Here is a 17,519-nt window from a genome sequence, read left to right as displayed (position 1 = left end):
GTGCGTTGTATCCTGTCCTTTCGGGACCACTGCACAACTCCATGATATCCTTCATCCTTGGTAGTAGGGCAGTGCGCGTCAATGGTTGCCCGTTCCGCGCCGTTGTTCCCTCCTTCCCACTTGCCCCACGCGCCGCCCTCTGTCTGATATGCTATCCTCCCACAAGGTATCCACGATTCCACGGGTTCATCGCTTGTTCACGTGCCACTTCATAGTGTCACTATTCTGATCCTTATTAAGTGCTAATGGCGAGGACAAATTAAAGTTCATTGGATTAGCTCTTTTGTACGAGCCTGACTTCTTTGGACTGAGACACGAACAGGCTTAGAGCAGTGCGGGCTTGAAGTCACGACCTAATTGCTTGCGTCGGCATTCTGGATCAGAATAAGCAGAGATGAGAGCAAGGGAACGTGGACATTAGAGACTCGTTTGGTCCGTGAGAATTGAAAGGGAAAGCGGTAATTTTTGAAAAATAAAAAAAATTTACTTATTTAATTAAAATTTAAAAAAAAAAGATTTAAAAAAAAAAATTATTAAAAAATATTTTTTACATGTCATAAAAAATGTAAATTTATAGAATATAATTTTTAAAATTTCTTATGAGATAAGAATTCATAACTATTTTTTTTTGAAAATATCTTTCAAATGTTATACAGAGTAAATTATAAAAATTATAAAAAATTTTATAAAATTTTTTATTTAGTATACAAAGTAAATTATAAATTTTTTTTTGAAGATTATGTTTATTATATTTTTATTTAGTATTTTGAAAAATTTATCCTTATGCCCTCAAGAAATAACGATATTATTAAAAAAATTTTAGACTTATGAAATGACCAAATTACCCCCTATAATAACTCTTGTAAAAAGAAGGCAAGTCGATCAATTCTTCTTTTCACCGTCTCTTGCTCCCCTTTTACCACTTTACTCATCCTCTTTTCCCCTAAAATTATAAACAAAGCACCACCTTCACCACCCTCTTCACCTTTGCCACCATTGTCCGCTCCTCTAGCTTTTGGTCCGCCAGCTCCTTGTGCCTCCCCTGTTCGTACACATCTAGCGCCACCATCGAAAAATACCTCCCCTCATTGCCATCCGATCCCGTCGACTCTGACTGCTCCGTCGACCTGCTCTCTCCCTCACTCAGCTCCACCGACTTGTTCTTCCTCCCCCTCACCAACTCCGGCAGCACTATTTCGAAGCAGTACATGTCGATCTGGTCTGAGATAGCTGAGTTCGTCAGCCACTCTGGCGTCGTCAGGTGCCCCATCGTTCACCGCATGGTCGTGAACAATCCCAACTGCTCCGGCCCCAACAACTATACCCGCATTCTCGGAGAGGCGGAGGAGGACGATGGCGGCATTCTCATGAGCTATAGGGTTGCCGATGCAGGGCACGGATGAGGGGGCGGATGGCTCCGGAGGCGGCAATGGGGTCCTTGTTTTCGTCATAGAGGCAGAGGTTGAGGATCATGATGACGCCGTGCTCCTAGAGCTAGGGGTTTGGGTGGGAGAGGAGGGCGACGAGGGGACGGACGACGTCAGTGCGGGCGATCTTGACGTAGTTCTCCGGGTTGCGCTTGGCCAAGAGGTGAAGTATTATGATCACGTGGAGCTGGGTTTCCACGGAGGTGGAGGGGAACTGTAAATCAGAGATAAGGCCACGGACGACCTCGTTGAAGTAGTCGGCGGCACAAGACATTAGAAGGCAGAGCTAGCGGAGTGAGGAAAATTTGCCGGAGCTATCGCTAAAGACATCAGAGGAGTCGCCGTCGTTGCTAAAAATGCGGCCCATCCTTTCTTACCCCCCACCCCACCCTACCCCACCATCATTCTTTCCTCGCGTGCACTGTGAAAAAATGAAGGACCATGGCCGTGGCACCCACTCCAGTAGCGGAATCCTCTGCATCCTCTACATCGATGGAGGCGGGGGCGGCAGCATGTGGGCATCCTCCCATGGGGTCTTCACTGTGATGCTCGTCACCATCCGCAGTTCTCCACCGACGACGCCTGGCGGTTCCTTGCCGACCAGGGAAAGGACGCGATGCCAGAGCCATCAGTCGAAAAGGAGGATAGTGAAGTAGCGGGAGCGAAGGAGGGCAGCAGAGTGGAGGTGGATATCGAGGAAGAGGGGATGGAGGTCGGAAGAGAAGGCAAGGGAGGGATCCTCGAGTTGGAGGAGGAGGATATCAGCAGTGGCGGGGTGGTTGAAGCCACCAGCGGTGGGGACGGAGGAGGAGAGAAGCAGTGGAGGAGGAGAATTCTCGGCTAGAGATTCGTCGGGGATGGGGTGGAGAGAGAGGCGGGTGCTACTCCCGTGCGGCCATTTTCGGACTCCTCTTACGCCATCACCGGCACCATCATAGGGGGCATCATCGAATGGAACATGAGAGATTTGGGAGCCCCCATTTTCTTTTTTTTTTTTAATTTTTATTTGAGGCAACTTGGTAATGATGTAACAATAAGATTTATATTAACATTAATGGACTATCTAACAATATGTATTAGACTATAGAATTAATTAAAATATTAAAAATATAATCATAGCTTTTAAAAATTACTGAATGTACTTGTAACTCCGATCTATTCTCACGGAGATTTTATAATTTATCCTAGGATATATTATATTAATATTATATTAATATTAATATTAATATAATATTTATATTAAAATATTAATATAATATAATATTAATATCTATATTAATAAATTTATTATATTAAAATATTAGTATTAGATTAATATTATATCCATATATATATTAATGTTGTATTAATATAATAAATTATTATGATCTAATGTTATATTATATTATATTTATATTTATATAAATATTATATTAAAATTTATTTAGAGTTTAGTAGTAAAAATTATAAAATTTTATATGTATTGAGGATATGATAGATATTTTATATAATTTTTTTAAAAAAAATAAATTAATAAATTATTTTAAGATAAATTATTTTTTTATGATCAATCTAACGTACCAAAACTATATTCTTAAGTATTATATGTTTAGAAAGTAACTTTCTACAAATAATTTTTTTTTTTGTAAATCAAACTAGTCCTAAAGATTATTAGCTACCATTATTGTACATTTGCACGTGGTTTTCTTTTTGCATTATAATTTTTATACTTGTTATCAAAGCAAACTTTGAGCTTAGGTTGGTTATATGGCTTTCAATTGTATATAAGAGATCAAATGGATGTGTGGAATATAAAAATTTTGACCATTTGATAGTTAATCACGGAACAGGACCTTGCAGTTGCAATCATAATTATTATAAACACATTTTTCAACATAAATATGACATGCACAATAATTTTCTCTCCAATGCTTCTGAAATAACATCAACAAAATTTCTCTAATTTACACTTTCCTACGGGGCTTGATCCAATCATTTAATTACCATAGATGCAGGCAGGAAACATACGATGCAATCAGGTTAGGATGATGAAGAAGCAATCAAATGGAATAAACAAAAGTTACTGCATGAGATTTTTATCCAAAGCGTTGAAGCCTGGATGAGTAACAGCATGAATCAAAGTTGATAATGAGCCCGAGTGATAGAAAGGCCAGCGACAGAGCACAACAGTTTGACATTAGATCGTATCTTTTGCACTAAAAAAATGATTGATCTTCTTTCATGGTATCAACTGTTGGATCACTCTCTACATAGATCTCAAAATACTTTAATTTTTTTTATTCATCCATCTACATATATTTTAAAGTGATCATTATGCAATCCAACGGTGGATTCATGCAAAGGAAGGGAACCTTCTTTTGTGCGGAAAATACAACCCGTGTCCCTGCAGTTCTCGAAGGCTGAAAAGCCTAAACGATGGAAAACGCGGCTGTGGAAGGAAGAAATATTTGGGCTGGTCTGGGCTTTTGTTGTCATCGACTTGCAATTGACAAATTCAGATGGGGTGTTCATGTTTGAGATGGGCCGGCCCATTTAGCATTCGCACTTTGTTATGGGCAAAGAGATTTATCAGTCATCAACATGATAAGCACATTATGCAAGCCCATCCAATCAAACCAAATTGTGGACTAGCAAGGCCTTGGCTCATCAATTTGTGGTGAAGGATCATCGGTGTTTGTATAGATCTGAAGACATAAGTTCCCTGTATGTTGGGATCCATGGGCATCTTTTATCCTCCCTGCCCTGATCTCTAAGCTTACTACTTGCTTGTGACCCTCATGTCCTTTTATGTCAACTTTCAAGGATTGTGGATGGCAGAGATCAAGATGAGTCATCGGTTACATCACGAATCAACCACTCTACTGGAACTAGTAATGATCAATGCTATTAGATCATTAGTATTTTGATTAGTTTTATATTTGTTAAACAATGGGGATCAAGAAGAAGAACATGAGGGGTTTAGGGAAAAGGGTGTTTGGAGATTCAAGTATTAGTGGGCCAAAGGAGTCGCAAGCAATCTCGAAGATATAGTTTGAGCTAATATTAGTGAGCCATTTACTGGCTCTAGCTCAAAACACATGCAAACAGTTGTTACGTGGAGAGACAGTATGAAATTAAGCATGGATTCTGGAAGCATTCCTATAGCTTTGGAAGGGACTGTGTCCAACAGCATTGGTATAGTTTTTATATTTGAGTAATCCATGCCTACATACTTTATGTCTTCACTCACTTCATATTTATCAAGATCTCCAGAACAGTTTGCATCTACTCATCAGATCATCACTTTACTCCCTCCTGATGAGGCCACATAGTTATGCCATTGTCATATCCTATGCACTATTTTTAATTGGAGATTTGCATAGTTCAACAATGATCATATATACTATGTATTACAAGATTTGCAGAGAGTATGAGGTACCACAAATTTCATCTAATTTTGCTCCATATTATCTGCTGCTATTTATATCTACTAGTTGGTTTTGGAGATTTATGGGAGTGGAAGACAATATCAAAATTCTCCAAATTGTTTGAGCAATTTTGTATTGGTGGAGTATTTCCAATCCATCTCAGTGGCTGTGTAGAGTATGCAAAAGCTTGGAATAAGTGTACTGGTGAATAGGAAGAATACAAAATGAATATGAAAAAAAAAATTATGAAAAATAAAATATATATGGTAGAAAAGAGTATTATGAATCTGAAAAATAAAAGAAGAAGAAAAAAAGAATGAAATGAAAAAAAGAAAGAAAAGGAATAAGGAAGAAAAAGTTGTGGGGGAAGAAAGAATGAAAAAAAAAATCCTCCGGAACTGAGGAGAGTTTTTTACTGACTTTTTATTCCTTTGTTGTAGGATATATGTGATATAGAAGATGTTTCCATTGCTCGAATTTCAAACAATGCTTATTATATAATATTATTTGCATACAACTACTCCTTGGGTGTCATGAGTTTATTTCGAATAAGCATCTTCATCTTTAATATTGCTGTCACTACAAGGATTGTTTAATATATTGCTGCCAAGTTTCATATGGATATGGGTTATCATATACTTTAAATCATCAGATAATATTGTTATGTGGGGATTGCTGCTGCATACACTTCTTCTTGTATTTATTTCGTGCTTGCTTTTTTTTTACTTTATTATGTCATAGATTCTACAATTAGAAGCATCCAAATTTGGTGCATATTAGTGGATACTCTCAATTTAGATGTTGTACTATGCAATCATCATATATAATTATTATAGAAAGCATTGTATCTAGACAGATACATTGATGGAGTCTACCTGCAAGTTTTTGATAATGTTTTCACTCTAGTAACCACATCCAGGTGCTTCACTTGGTTTATATGACTTTATCAGACTATTTTTATATCATCTACTATATTTTTCATGACCTACTATTTCAACTACCTTAACTGCAATGAATGCGGTTAGTAGATTGGATAAATTTTTACACCATCAAAATCTTAAGATGCTTATTTTATTTTGTAAAGTTACTCAACATCTATCCAAGATTTTTTATGGATCACCAAACTTTACTAGCTTATTATACATAATCATTTTGGATACCGTATAATTTTTTCAGATTTTTTATGTTCATAAAATATCACAATGATATTTTCATTTCTTATGTAAATTATTCTCATGGGTTTTTACTAATTATGGTCTTGTTAATTTCTTTTTGCTTCAATTTTGGTAATGCAATCTTTGTATAATGTGATATGCTAGTAAGGGGTCAGTATATCCGGATCTTTTTGACTTTCATCACTTGTGCTTACGTCTGCTTTTTGATTCAACGAAAGTGGACTCTTCCTAAAAGTTTTAAAAAAAAATACAAAAAGAAAAAAAAAAGGAAAAAAAAGTGTGACCTAATGACGGGAACCAGAATGCTGCAACTAGCTCGAGCTATCTGAACTAAGGCACGTGCCTATTATCGCACGTGCCAAATCTGGCATTGCGCGGCACAGCCAGGGCCCGAGAGAGAACGAAAGACCCCTTCCTCTTAAACCCTGCTCCGCAGGAACCCTAAAACCCTCCCAATCCCACCTTCCAGCAGTTCAAACCAAACAAGAAGAAACCCAAGGAAGGAGAAGAAGAAGAGGAGGACTTTCATCCAACATCAAATGGGTAAGCTACCTCCAGCCATGCGCTCCGCCAAGCTCCCCCTCGTCTTCCTCAAACCACCCCCTTCTCCCTCCCCATCCCCATCTCCCCCTCCTCCCAAGCCCTACCGTCCTCCCCTTCTCAAGAACCCTCTCAAAAAAAAGAAGAAACCCTCCACCCAAACCCCTTCTCCCCTTGGCCCCCCCTCGCCTCCTCCCATCTTCCAATCCCCGGTCCTCTCCGACGCCCTCGCCACCTTCGACTCCCTCTCCGTGGCCACCGCCGAGGCCGGTGCCTCCCTCGACCCCGCAACCCTCCTCCGCTCCTTCTGCGACACCGGCGCCTCCCCCTCCGATGCGCTTTCCCTGTTCCGCCACATCTCCTCCCACCTCCCCCCCGACCGCCCCTGCTTCCACGTCCTCCTCGGCCACTCCTGCCTCCAACCCGCTGGCGACAACGACGACCACCTCACCCCCGTCTTCAACGTGCTCGACCTAATGTCCTCCTCTGGCTTCCCACCAGACGCCGCCTCCGCCGACCTCGCGGTCCGCGCCCTCTGCTCCGCCACCCGACTCGATGATGCCTGCGCCCTCCTCCGCCGCCTCTCCTCCTTTTCCTCCCCCGCCGCCGTCCTCCCCGACGTCTTCACCTATAACTTCCTTATCCGCCGCCTCGCCCGTTCCCGCCCCATCTCCTCCGTCTACGCCTTCATTGACGAGCTCCGCCGCTCCTCCGGTATCCGACCCGACCTCGTCACCTACACCATCCTCATCGACGCCGTCTGCCGCGGGCGCAACCTCCGTGAGGCCACTCGCCTCCTTGGCGTGCTCGCCGATGCCGGCTTCAAGCCTGATTGCTACCTCTATAACACCATCATGAAGGGTTACTGCATGGTGGATCAGTGCGGCGAGGTGATGGAGGTCTACAACAAGATGAAGGATGAGGGAGTCGAGCCTGACCTTGTCACCTATAACACCCTCGTTTATGGGCTCTCCAAGGCCGGGATGGTCGACCAGGCAAAGAGGTTCCTCAATGTGATGGCAAACATGGGGCATTTCCCTGATACGGTGACCTACACGTCCCTAATGAACGGGATGTGCAGGAAAGGCGATGCCTTGGGGGCGCTCAGTCTATTGGGAGAGATGGAGGAGAAAGGGTGCAGTCCGAATGAGTGCACGTACAACACACTGCTAATGGGGCTGTGCAAGGCCAAGTGTTTGGAGAAGGGGATGGAGTTGTATGGAGTGATGAAGGCGGGAGGCATGAAGCTGGAGAATGCAGCGTATGCGACATTTGTGAGGGCGCTGTGTCGGGCGAATAAGATTGCAGAGGCATATAAGGTGTTTGATTATGCGCTGGAGAGCAAGAGCTTGACCGACGTGTCAGCTTATTTGGCATTGGAGAGCTCACTCAAGTTTCTGAAGAAGACGAAAGCATAACTTATGCACATCCATTGGTCAGTTCGGCTTCCTTATATGGTTAGCATGTTGCCTCTGTTATTCTTATTTATATGTTGTTCTTAATAAAAGCTGATGATTTGAAAAGGAAAGCGTACCATGGTTCAGTTATATGTTTTATTGAATGGAACTATCTCGATGCCTTTCATTTTGCCTTGGACAAATGTTGTTCCAAAGGAGTTGTTATAAAACTTTCATGTCCAACAATTGACGAACCTAAGGCTTTATAAATATGCTGGGCTCTGTTTCATGTCAAATGCTGTTGGTGGAAATCATCGAGACTGGAAAAGAGAAGGCATTGCAAAGCTGTAAATAAAAAAGATTCAAATAAAAAAGGCATAAATCAAAATATTAAGAAAATGTATATAGGCTATATGCCTTATGACTATATAATAAGATGTGTGATTGGTTTATTCTTGTTTCTGAAAAGTAGTTGTGATCCAGTTGTGGATCATTGATCTGATACACAGCAAAACTATGTAAATAATAAAGGAATGTTTTTTACCATTTGGCAATTGCATGGGTTAACACTTTCAAGGTCAATCTTAATGGTGTAAAGGTTACAATGTTTTTTATGTTATGGAAAACAAAATTTAATGTAAATCTGGTTGTATAGATAGAGCCCATGTGCAGTCCTTTTCTGATGCCAAGTTGGTAATAGCTTGTCTTGAGACCATAGCATTAGAACATTGTTTTACCATAGAATAATGTGGTTTGTAGTTAAAGATGATACTGATAATATCAAATTCAACAATGAACATGATTTTTAAGGGCTTAAGAATTACAAAATCTGACCAATACTGGAAGAACTATGGTCTTTTTGTTGAGAGTTTGTCAGAAGCCGATTGCAAATAGTGATTTTGCCACTGGTATGGCATCTAAGCATGAGCTAGTCCCACATCTTGTTTTCGAATCTTTTCCCCTTTGTAGGATCTTACATAAGAAATTCATGATTACAGGTTATGATTTCAGGATTGCGAGGCGCTATATTCCATAGTGCAAATTGGTTATTTTGTCTATTTTGATACTGAAGTTTTGGGCTAATATGTTAATGAAGTTATATATGCCCTCAGAAAGGCATGCTTCTCCTTATGTAGAACCAACCAAATAGTCACGTGCCATACGGTGACAATGCATGGCTGTAAAGAAGAGTGGTCACAATGGTCAGTCACTTTTAAGGAACAATTTCCAAATCTGGTTTAGTAAAAGAGGACGAAGGAAATGGTGTTTTTGCCTCAATGAAAGTGCAACAAGAAGCACAAATTTAGGTTTGATTTTTTTTTTTTTAAATGGTCATAAACAACCTTGTCATGCTTCACTGGACTACTGCATTCTAAATGAGATTCTAATAGTTGAGTTACCTTATGGTATAATCTAAAAAAGAATAAAGAACCATCATAAGACCAAATAATCTAAAACATGACTTACCTAAAGAAGACTGATATTATCCCAGACTCCACATTCTCTATCGACAATGGTTCTCCACCCCTTTCACTTCGACCTAGAATGTTTTGCAAACTTTAGCAAACACTACAGTAACTTGCATACTCTGATCAAGATGTAGAGCTAAATTCTGTGTGTATTCTAGGACATGTAACTAGTTTCCTTCAGCTCTATCCTTAATACTTGTTTGCCTGCTAATCTTTAGGGCACACCACTCTAAAGAGCAGTAGACTTTTCTTTGAGCACAGCACCAGAGCTACAGGTACCCTCCTAAGACAAAAACTTTGACCATTCTCCACCCTATACCAATTGATTATTAATGAAGTATAAACTCCACCATCAAACACAAACACAGGCATCCTATACAAATGCTTGTCTGAAAATCCCAGAGAATCGTTGACTCCAAATGGCACCAAGACATCGATATTAGCCAGTAACAAGTGATCAGGATATAGATCCAAGTTCTTCTGTACTTTGTGTTTTCTGCCTTGCTGCTGCTTTGGGGCTTATTTTCACATATTTCAGTCATGACAACCTGCATCAGACCAGGCAGCTAGTGATATTATGCTCAATTTACTCGCATAGGTGCAATTTGATCTGATACCCCTTGGAGAAGGATACCTCTAATTTCTTTAATATAAATGGGAAGCATATGACTGAAAAGATGTGCCCATAAGCCGTCCCTACCCCTGAAATCCACCCCACCCAGCAAAATCAAAAAAAGAAAAAGAAAAAAAAAAAACATCCTTCCTCTTCTCACTGCTTTGTTTCCTCTCTTTTCTTGTTTTTTGTTCTTGTTGTTTCTGATATAGTTTCTTCTATGTTCCTTTTGGCCCCAAAGGTGAATTCATGCCACAGAGATAAAAAGTAAAGTTCTTCACTCTGTTACGATGCCGGTGAATATTAAATTGGAGCCCTAAAGATTAGCAGGCAAACAAGTCTTCAGGATGGAACTGAAGGAAGCTAGTAAGTTACGGTTGAAATTTAATGATTCATTAAAGTTCACACTGTCAATCTTCATATCGGAAGTAGGAAAAATTACATTAATGTCTAGAATATTATATAAGGAAGAAGGTAGTGGAAGGTGGACATATGGAGATGGATGGCACAAGGCTGTACTGAGCTCCTTATTGGGAGAAGATTTACACTCTCACAAGTTGCTAGTTTGAGAATATCTTACTATTGTTCAATCTTGACATTTCTGAGTACAGGCATACTTTTAACCCTTTATGTGGGCTATGACAACTTTTCTTCATAAGAACACTCAATATCCTTGCATAGCAGTAGACACCTTTTAATATGCCCAGTTACACTTCCATATGCCAAGATAACAAATCCACTTCCTAGACCTACATTTTTTTTCTCTTGGTCTGATTATGAAGGATTTATGTTTTTGTCATGGCAATTCCTCTCATTGTTGCTATAATAGATTGTAGCTGGGGACATGTGTCATTTTTAATTCATGATTAGTTCTTCGCAGTACTGCTTTGCAAGTTGCTTTAGCAGGTTATATTCTCTGCTTTGGCTGATATTATGCCTATACATTTTGATTTTCTGATAACCAAAAGATGAGTTTTGTTCCCATGGTAAATACAAAGCCTGATGTGCTCTTTCTATCAACAATTGACCCTGCCTAATCATCATTTGTGTGTGTGTGTGAGAGAGAGAGAGAGTAAGATTTTCTTAAGTAGCTGCATTGCAAGGCTGCATCCTCTCTTTGTAAGGAGCTCTATATGTCCTTTTGGCCAAGATAACAAATCCACTTCCTAGACCTACATTTTTTTTTCTCTTGGTCTGATTATGAAGGATTTAGGTTTTTGTCATGGCAATTCCTCTCATTGTTGCTATAATAGATTGTAGCTGGGGACATGTGTCATTTTTAATTCATGATTAGTTCTTCGCAGTACTGCTTTGCAAGTTGCTTTAGCAGGTTATATTCTCTGCTTTGGCTGATATTATGCCTATACATTTTGATTTTCTGATAACCAAAAGATGAGTTTTGTTCCCATGGTAAATACAAAGCCTGATGTGCTCTTTCTATCAACAATTGACCCTGCCTAATCATCATTTGTGTGTGTGTGTGTGTGAGAGAGAGAGTAAGATTTTCTTAAGTAGCTGCATTGCAAGGCTGCATCCTCTCTTTGTAAGGAGCTCTATATGTCCTTTTGGCCATGTCTCCACATGTCAGTCTTCTATTCCATGCTTTCACAGATATATGATCCTAAACCTCCTACATTGGTACACATGCATGAAGTCTGACTAGCATGCGACCTCTTAACCTCTTATTATCATATGCTTTGGTCTTCTGTGCACACAGTCATCTTACGGCTTAGGTTCAATTCTGTTTTTATAATTTGTTCATATTCCTTCTTCAAAAGAGCTTAAGAAAAAATGAACCAGAAGGTAATAAAAGATCTGCAGCACAGCTGGTAAGGAAAAACTACCTTACTTTCGCAGTTCATATATAATGCAGAATACATTGTCATGATTTCTTTTAAAAGTCTTTTTGATAATATCTTACCTACGCATTAAAGGGAAGTTCGAAGCTCTCCCAGTGCACCATGTATCAAGCTTGAACTCTCTGTTTTTTCTTTCCCGGCAGCATTTTTTTTTTTTTTCCTTAGAATCCTTCCCGAGCCCTCTCGAACCTTCCCGAGCTCTCACAGACATCCACCTCCTCCCTGCCACCTCCTGCCGGTCTCCGCCGTCGTCTTCCTCCCCATCATCGCCGGCGTCGGCCTTCCCCCTCTAATCTCCATCAAATGCTTTCCTTCCCATGGATCTCTGAAAGGAAAGGCACCAATGTCCTCCCTGCTCTCCTCGCTGCCACCTTGCATCGGTCTCTGCCGTCGCCTTCCTCCCCATCATCACAGGCGTCGGCCTTCCCCTCCGATCTCCCTCAGGTGCTCTTCTTCCCATAGATCTCCGAAAAGAGAAAGAAATGAAAAGAAAAAAATGAAAAGGAAAAAAATCGATCAATCTATACGGGAAAAGGTCTTGCCTTTTAATTTTTCGACCTTTCCTTTGTTTTCGCTGATCTTTCCTATGTTTTTCCCTTGTTTTTCCTCTGCTTTTTCATTCTTAGGAGTCTCAATCGGGGTTTTTTCCCCAGGCAGCGCATCATTAACATGAGAATAGAGCCCCATAAATTGAAATCTTTTTTTTGCTAAAGTAGAATCCCTTGGACCAAAAATTCCCAAACCCCACAAAATATCATGCTTCTACCAAGATTAAGCTCTCAAAACGTCAAGGGACCAACTCACGCCGCCACAACTCGCACAAAATCCCATATGCTTGAGAAAAAAACAGAGTCGGAACCTTAGAAACCCCTCTAATCTCTCCCAAGTGCTCTCCTTTCCCACATGTCTCTGAAAAAGATAATGAAATGTAAAGAAAAAGAAGGAAAAAGGAAAAAGAATGATGATCCATGTGGGGAAAGGTCTTACCCTTAATTTTTCTCCGTCTTTCCTTCGTTTTTGTTGATTTTTCCTATGTTTGCCTGTTTTTCCTCTATTTTCCCTCCCTCAGGAGTCCCAATCAGGTGGGAGGCTTGGAGCGGCCGAAATGGAAGCTTAGACAATGGCTGGGGTTTTGTGTTGGGTATTTTTTTCTTTTTTCTGTTCTGGAGTCTCAATTGGGTGGGAGGTTGGAAGCCTTTTTTCTTATATATATATATATGAATTAATTGAATCCTGTAGTGTAGCATGGTTTTTTTGCTAGTTTTGCAAAAATTGGAGTTTTCTTTAAAGATTGAGGGTCAAGAAGTTCAAGGCAAAGTTTGCTCCAAGGCTGATAAAATGTAACGTATGAAAAGGTACAAAGTCTTTCCCTTTGTGTTAAATTCTGAATTTTTGGAGGGTGAATAATGGACTTGGAAATGTGAAGACTATTGTGGATATCTTTATGTTTGCAAAACTAGAACCCTAACAAGTGAAATGAGGAAGCTTCAAAATATCTTTTCCCACCTATCCTCCTCCTCTTGTCCTTTGCTTGATTCTCCATCTTGGATCTCTACAAAGATAATGTACAACAAGAAAAATAACCAAATAGAGTTGATGATTAGCTAACTAACGTACATTACATGATCTGCTTTCCCTGAGAGACATTTCCTGAGTATCTATCAATCTGTTTATTTGAAGCAAGTGAATGCAAGTTTTATGGGGCTTGCCAAAGTTCAAGTATCAAATTAGATGGCTCTTCAATGGATTTTTTTATAGTTGCTTAACGGGTCTATGTGTGTGAAGTAAATTGCCTCTGCTTTGAGCATGTCAATATAAAGGGATTAGATGAATTCTACTAGTTTCTGCAAAACTTAGAGATCCTCGTCCAACTATGCAGAACCTGTCAGCTGTTTTCTGCCATCATTGTCAAATCCTCCCTTCTCTTTGCTTTTCCAAGTCCTCCACCCACGAACTATTGATGACCTGTTGCCCTCCTCGCTGTTGTGAATAGCTGATGGGTCCGCTAGATCCAGATCATGACCACGAGATGACAAATTCATCATCTTCAACCATCACTGCAAGTTTGTCTCCCAGATTCAGCCCTGCAGCAATGCTGCCTGCTCTGCTATATCTTTTGCTGCCATGGTGCCCTCCTCTTGCAGGCCAACTATGAGAACATGGTCGCCATGTGCCCACCTCCATTGGCATCCCTGTGATTAACTCTACTCCCTCTGAGCACCATCTAATGGCTAGACCCGGTCGTTGAGAACAATTTCACGTCCGCCATTGAGAAATCCTAAAAAATTGAAGTGACCAGAAGATCTGGCTAGGGAAATAGTGGCTTACATTTTATTTAGATTGTATCAGTCAGTCCCTGTTGTCTTAGACAAAATGGAAACCAGGTGCGTGAATGCTTGCTCAACAAAAAATTATTAGGAATAGTGATCTTATATGGAGATTATTACCTTAAGTTGGCAGGTACCAGAGAGAACTACTTGCAAAGACATTGAATTTTCATTATTTCACATGGTGATTTTGCATGAAAAATATATCCCAAGGACTTACAATCAGGAGCACTTATCTATGTTACCTGGCATGGTAGACTTTATGAGAACCTCGATGAAAGATTTTCAGAGACCACCTTGACATGAGTGCAGATAACCTGGGTGGTAACAGTGGAAATGGATGTCTCTGATGGAGCAGTAACTAGTGGACCACATCTGTCGGTCATTTTTTTTCTGTTGTAGGTTACAAGCTGCTTAGATTTGTATTTGGCAGAAACTGGCTGTGCTTCTGGATTCTAGTTATAGAAAATTAGAATGGGTTTAATTGGTTTCTGGAATGGCTGCTGCTTTAATGTTCAAATTTTTAAATATCCTTTTTTAATACATTAGATTGGTGTCATCATGTATGTTCTCTTATTGATGCCAGCTGCTAGCAAGAGCATGAATAACCAGACTGAGGCACTCTTGTATCTGTATTGCCATCAGCAGATTCTTGCTACCATTTCGTGGCCATTCTCACCTGGCATTGATTTCTAATGCAGGTATTTCCTGCGCAGATTGATTGGTCTTCGATGTATGAATTCTTTTCTTTTCAATGAGAAGCATTTGCTATGCACTCATCTGGGCATGCTAGTCTTTTGCTTGGAATTAACTGGCTCAGCTATGCTGTGATGCAGGTCAATGGAAGCAACAGCCAAATGGTGCATGCAACTTGTCTGGAGAACCAACTTCGAGTTTGCTGTCTGCTCCAAATGGGTTTTGGGTTCAGCAGTGTTGTATTAAAATCTTTTATAAACTGTAACAAAATAAAATCTCATATAAACATATATTCTTTTACTGACAATGCAATCATTAGTTCCTCTCATGTACCATCGTCCAAATGTTTCATTTTGTTTTGGAAGATGTAATCATTCTTTTCCTGATAATGCAATCGTTAGTTCCTCTCATGACACACCCAAACTCTTATCAGAAACATACATATTCTCAGTTACGAGATACATGCCCATATTGGAAACCTAGATATTGTGCAGCTGTCTCGGTCAAAGTTCTCTAGATTGAAATGCTTTGATTTTTGCCATGTTTTGCATTGGTTGGTTGACATATATGGCTGCACAGCGTCTGATACGACCTAATTAAACCCTAGAAAAACATCAAAATTAATAAAGTTTGTAAATAACATGTAGAAAGTGCCTAAGATTTTTGACTCCCAAGATTTGCACTAACTACACCGAAGGAGACGGTGAACAACACCACAAAGGGGCACGGTCCAATAATACCACAGGACACTGTGGAACAGGACGGTGTCCTACACCAATAGGACACACTGAACAAGTACAAGACAACGACAAGATGAAGGGAGCCAGTTACCAACAAACCATCTCTTCCAAACACTAGAACTGCAAACTAAATCAAGCTTGTATATTTTGCATTATATGTTTATTTAAATAATAGATTATAGGTTAAAGTTTAATTTTATATTATATTACATTTATTTTTAATCAATTAACTGTTAATTAAATTTTGAAGCAAACTTTGAAATTAAGATTGGATCAAAGATATAATTCTCCCTTGACTGAAACTTGAATTGCTTTGCATGCAACTAAGGATTATTAAGCTGCTCAATTAGGCTCATTTGTGGCTCGGTTTGAAATTATGCTCAAATCGATCTGGAAATAATGATGAACGAAACATGCTCAATCTCAAATTGCTCATTTTAACTTTCACATTAATAGAATCTCAGCGTCTAAATAGAGGAAAGATTACAAAGTAAAGAGTGGTGAACTTTCACCGTTAATCAAATATTTTGTTCTCATAATCATTTGCTTCCAAGTAATTTTGGATTTCTTGAACAAAATGCCATCAATCTCTGTAATTTCTGAATAATAATGAAGATGCTCAGCAGCATCAATGCCCCCCTTTCAACTTTCTGACACGCATATCCCACCGAAGTACGCTTACATGAAATACAATTCCGTAAACTTCTTGATTCCATATTGAATATTTATTGTTGTTCAAGTCCTTTTACCTCTTTTTCTTCCTTCATCAAAGTTAGTCTCTCAATTGGTGGGGGAGGTGGACCTAATTTTACAAGGCCAATTTGATTAGTGCTTATCCTCGTCCTTTTTACTTTTTATTTTTTATTTCTTTTGAGAAATAAGAAGAGAAGTTTGGACAAAAATAGGGTAAGGAAAGGATCAAAACAAAGTCACTAATATCCAATATGATAGGGCTTTACTAAACCAACCAACTGCCTGCTCGTTTGTAAGAAGCATGGGCACAAAATATTTAATATGTTGTAAAGCAAAGTCCTGATCTTAATTGACTAACACTTGATCTTAATTTTCCTTTTTTAATTTTTAAGGGATCTGTTTTTAAGATATACGTGAGACTACAACATACATCAAAAATATATTTTGACTTGTTTTCTGAGGAAAAAAAAAAATGCAATCCAAGGAATGAATCCTTCCCCCTAATTTATTGGTAACGAATTCAGATTACAGAATTGAGGGGAGTTACAATGAAGTAGTGAGGTTACAAGAAAGTACTCTGCCTTCATGTTTCAAAATTGGCTCGGTATTTTTGGTTTGAGCTAGGTGTTCAACCATCATCTTTCCTGAATAAAGATTTGACCACAGGTGAAGTTTTTTTTTCTTTTTTTTTTTTTTTTTGATAGAAATCATAGTCATTCATTAAACCAAATAAGCAGTAACAAGTTTAATTACAACAGCAGCCTGTAGAGGGTTTGGATAAAACATAGTCCAGACAAAAAGAAATATACACAGGATGAAACAGCTATTCTGTGATACATGCAAAAATAAATCAAAATAGAAAAGAGAAAAAGTATAAAGTTTTAATTGTTTGACACAAAGAGAAGTATAAGTAAACTCCACAAAAGAAGTGTGACCATCTGCAATGTACGACCCTTGGATGGTTGAATGGAGTGTGTTATGTTGAATTAGAAAAACAGAAAACGTACGACTCTTCAAATTGTCATTGAAATAATATAGTAGAAGTCAATTGAAATCATGATGATATGAGTAGTGATAGCCACGGGTGAAGTTTTGACAGAGCCTTTCAAACAGTAAATTTTTAGATGAGCTTCTGAGGGAACGGATTCTCTGCAGTACTCAAAAAGTACCATAAGA

General features: G+C 39.4%; 1 protein-coding gene and 1 long non-coding RNA gene across 15 annotated transcripts; one reads left to right on the top strand and one right to left on the bottom strand.

The window, feature by feature from the left end:
- Positions 1 to 949: 949 nt before the first annotated feature.
- LOC140852817 (G-type lectin S-receptor-like serine/threonine-protein kinase At5g35370) lies at positions 950 to 1,270 on the bottom strand. The gene has a single exon (XM_073246376.1). The coding sequence runs from the start codon at positions 1,268 to 1,270 to the stop codon at positions 950 to 952; it is 321 nt and encodes a 106-aa protein (XP_073102477.1).
- Positions 1,271 to 6,390: 5,120 nt separating this feature from the next.
- LOC105055183 (uncharacterized) lies at positions 6,391 to 15,325 on the top strand. Of its 14 annotated transcripts, none has more exons than XR_003802251.2 (4): positions 6,391 to 7,984; positions 10,270 to 10,394; positions 14,801 to 14,915; positions 15,051 to 15,325. It is a non-coding gene; the product is annotated as an uncharacterized lncRNA (long non-coding RNA). The 14 variants fall into 14 exon arrangements; XR_012135894.1 differs by lacking the exon at positions 14,801 to 14,915 and adding an exon at positions 14,916 to 14,947 and having other exon boundaries at positions 6,391 to 8,006; XR_003802249.2 differs by having other exon boundaries at positions 6,391 to 8,006.
- The last annotated feature ends 2,194 nt before the right edge of the window (positions 15,326 to 17,519 follow it).

The sequence above is a fragment of the Elaeis guineensis genome, chromosome 12 (assembly GCF_000442705.2).
Source record: "Elaeis guineensis isolate ETL-2024a chromosome 12, EG11, whole genome shotgun sequence".
Lineage (NCBI taxonomy): Eukaryota > Viridiplantae > Streptophyta > Magnoliopsida > Arecales > Arecaceae > Elaeis > Elaeis guineensis.
Note: the sequence above shows the minus strand (reverse complement) of the source record. Positions and strands in the feature narration are given on the sequence as shown.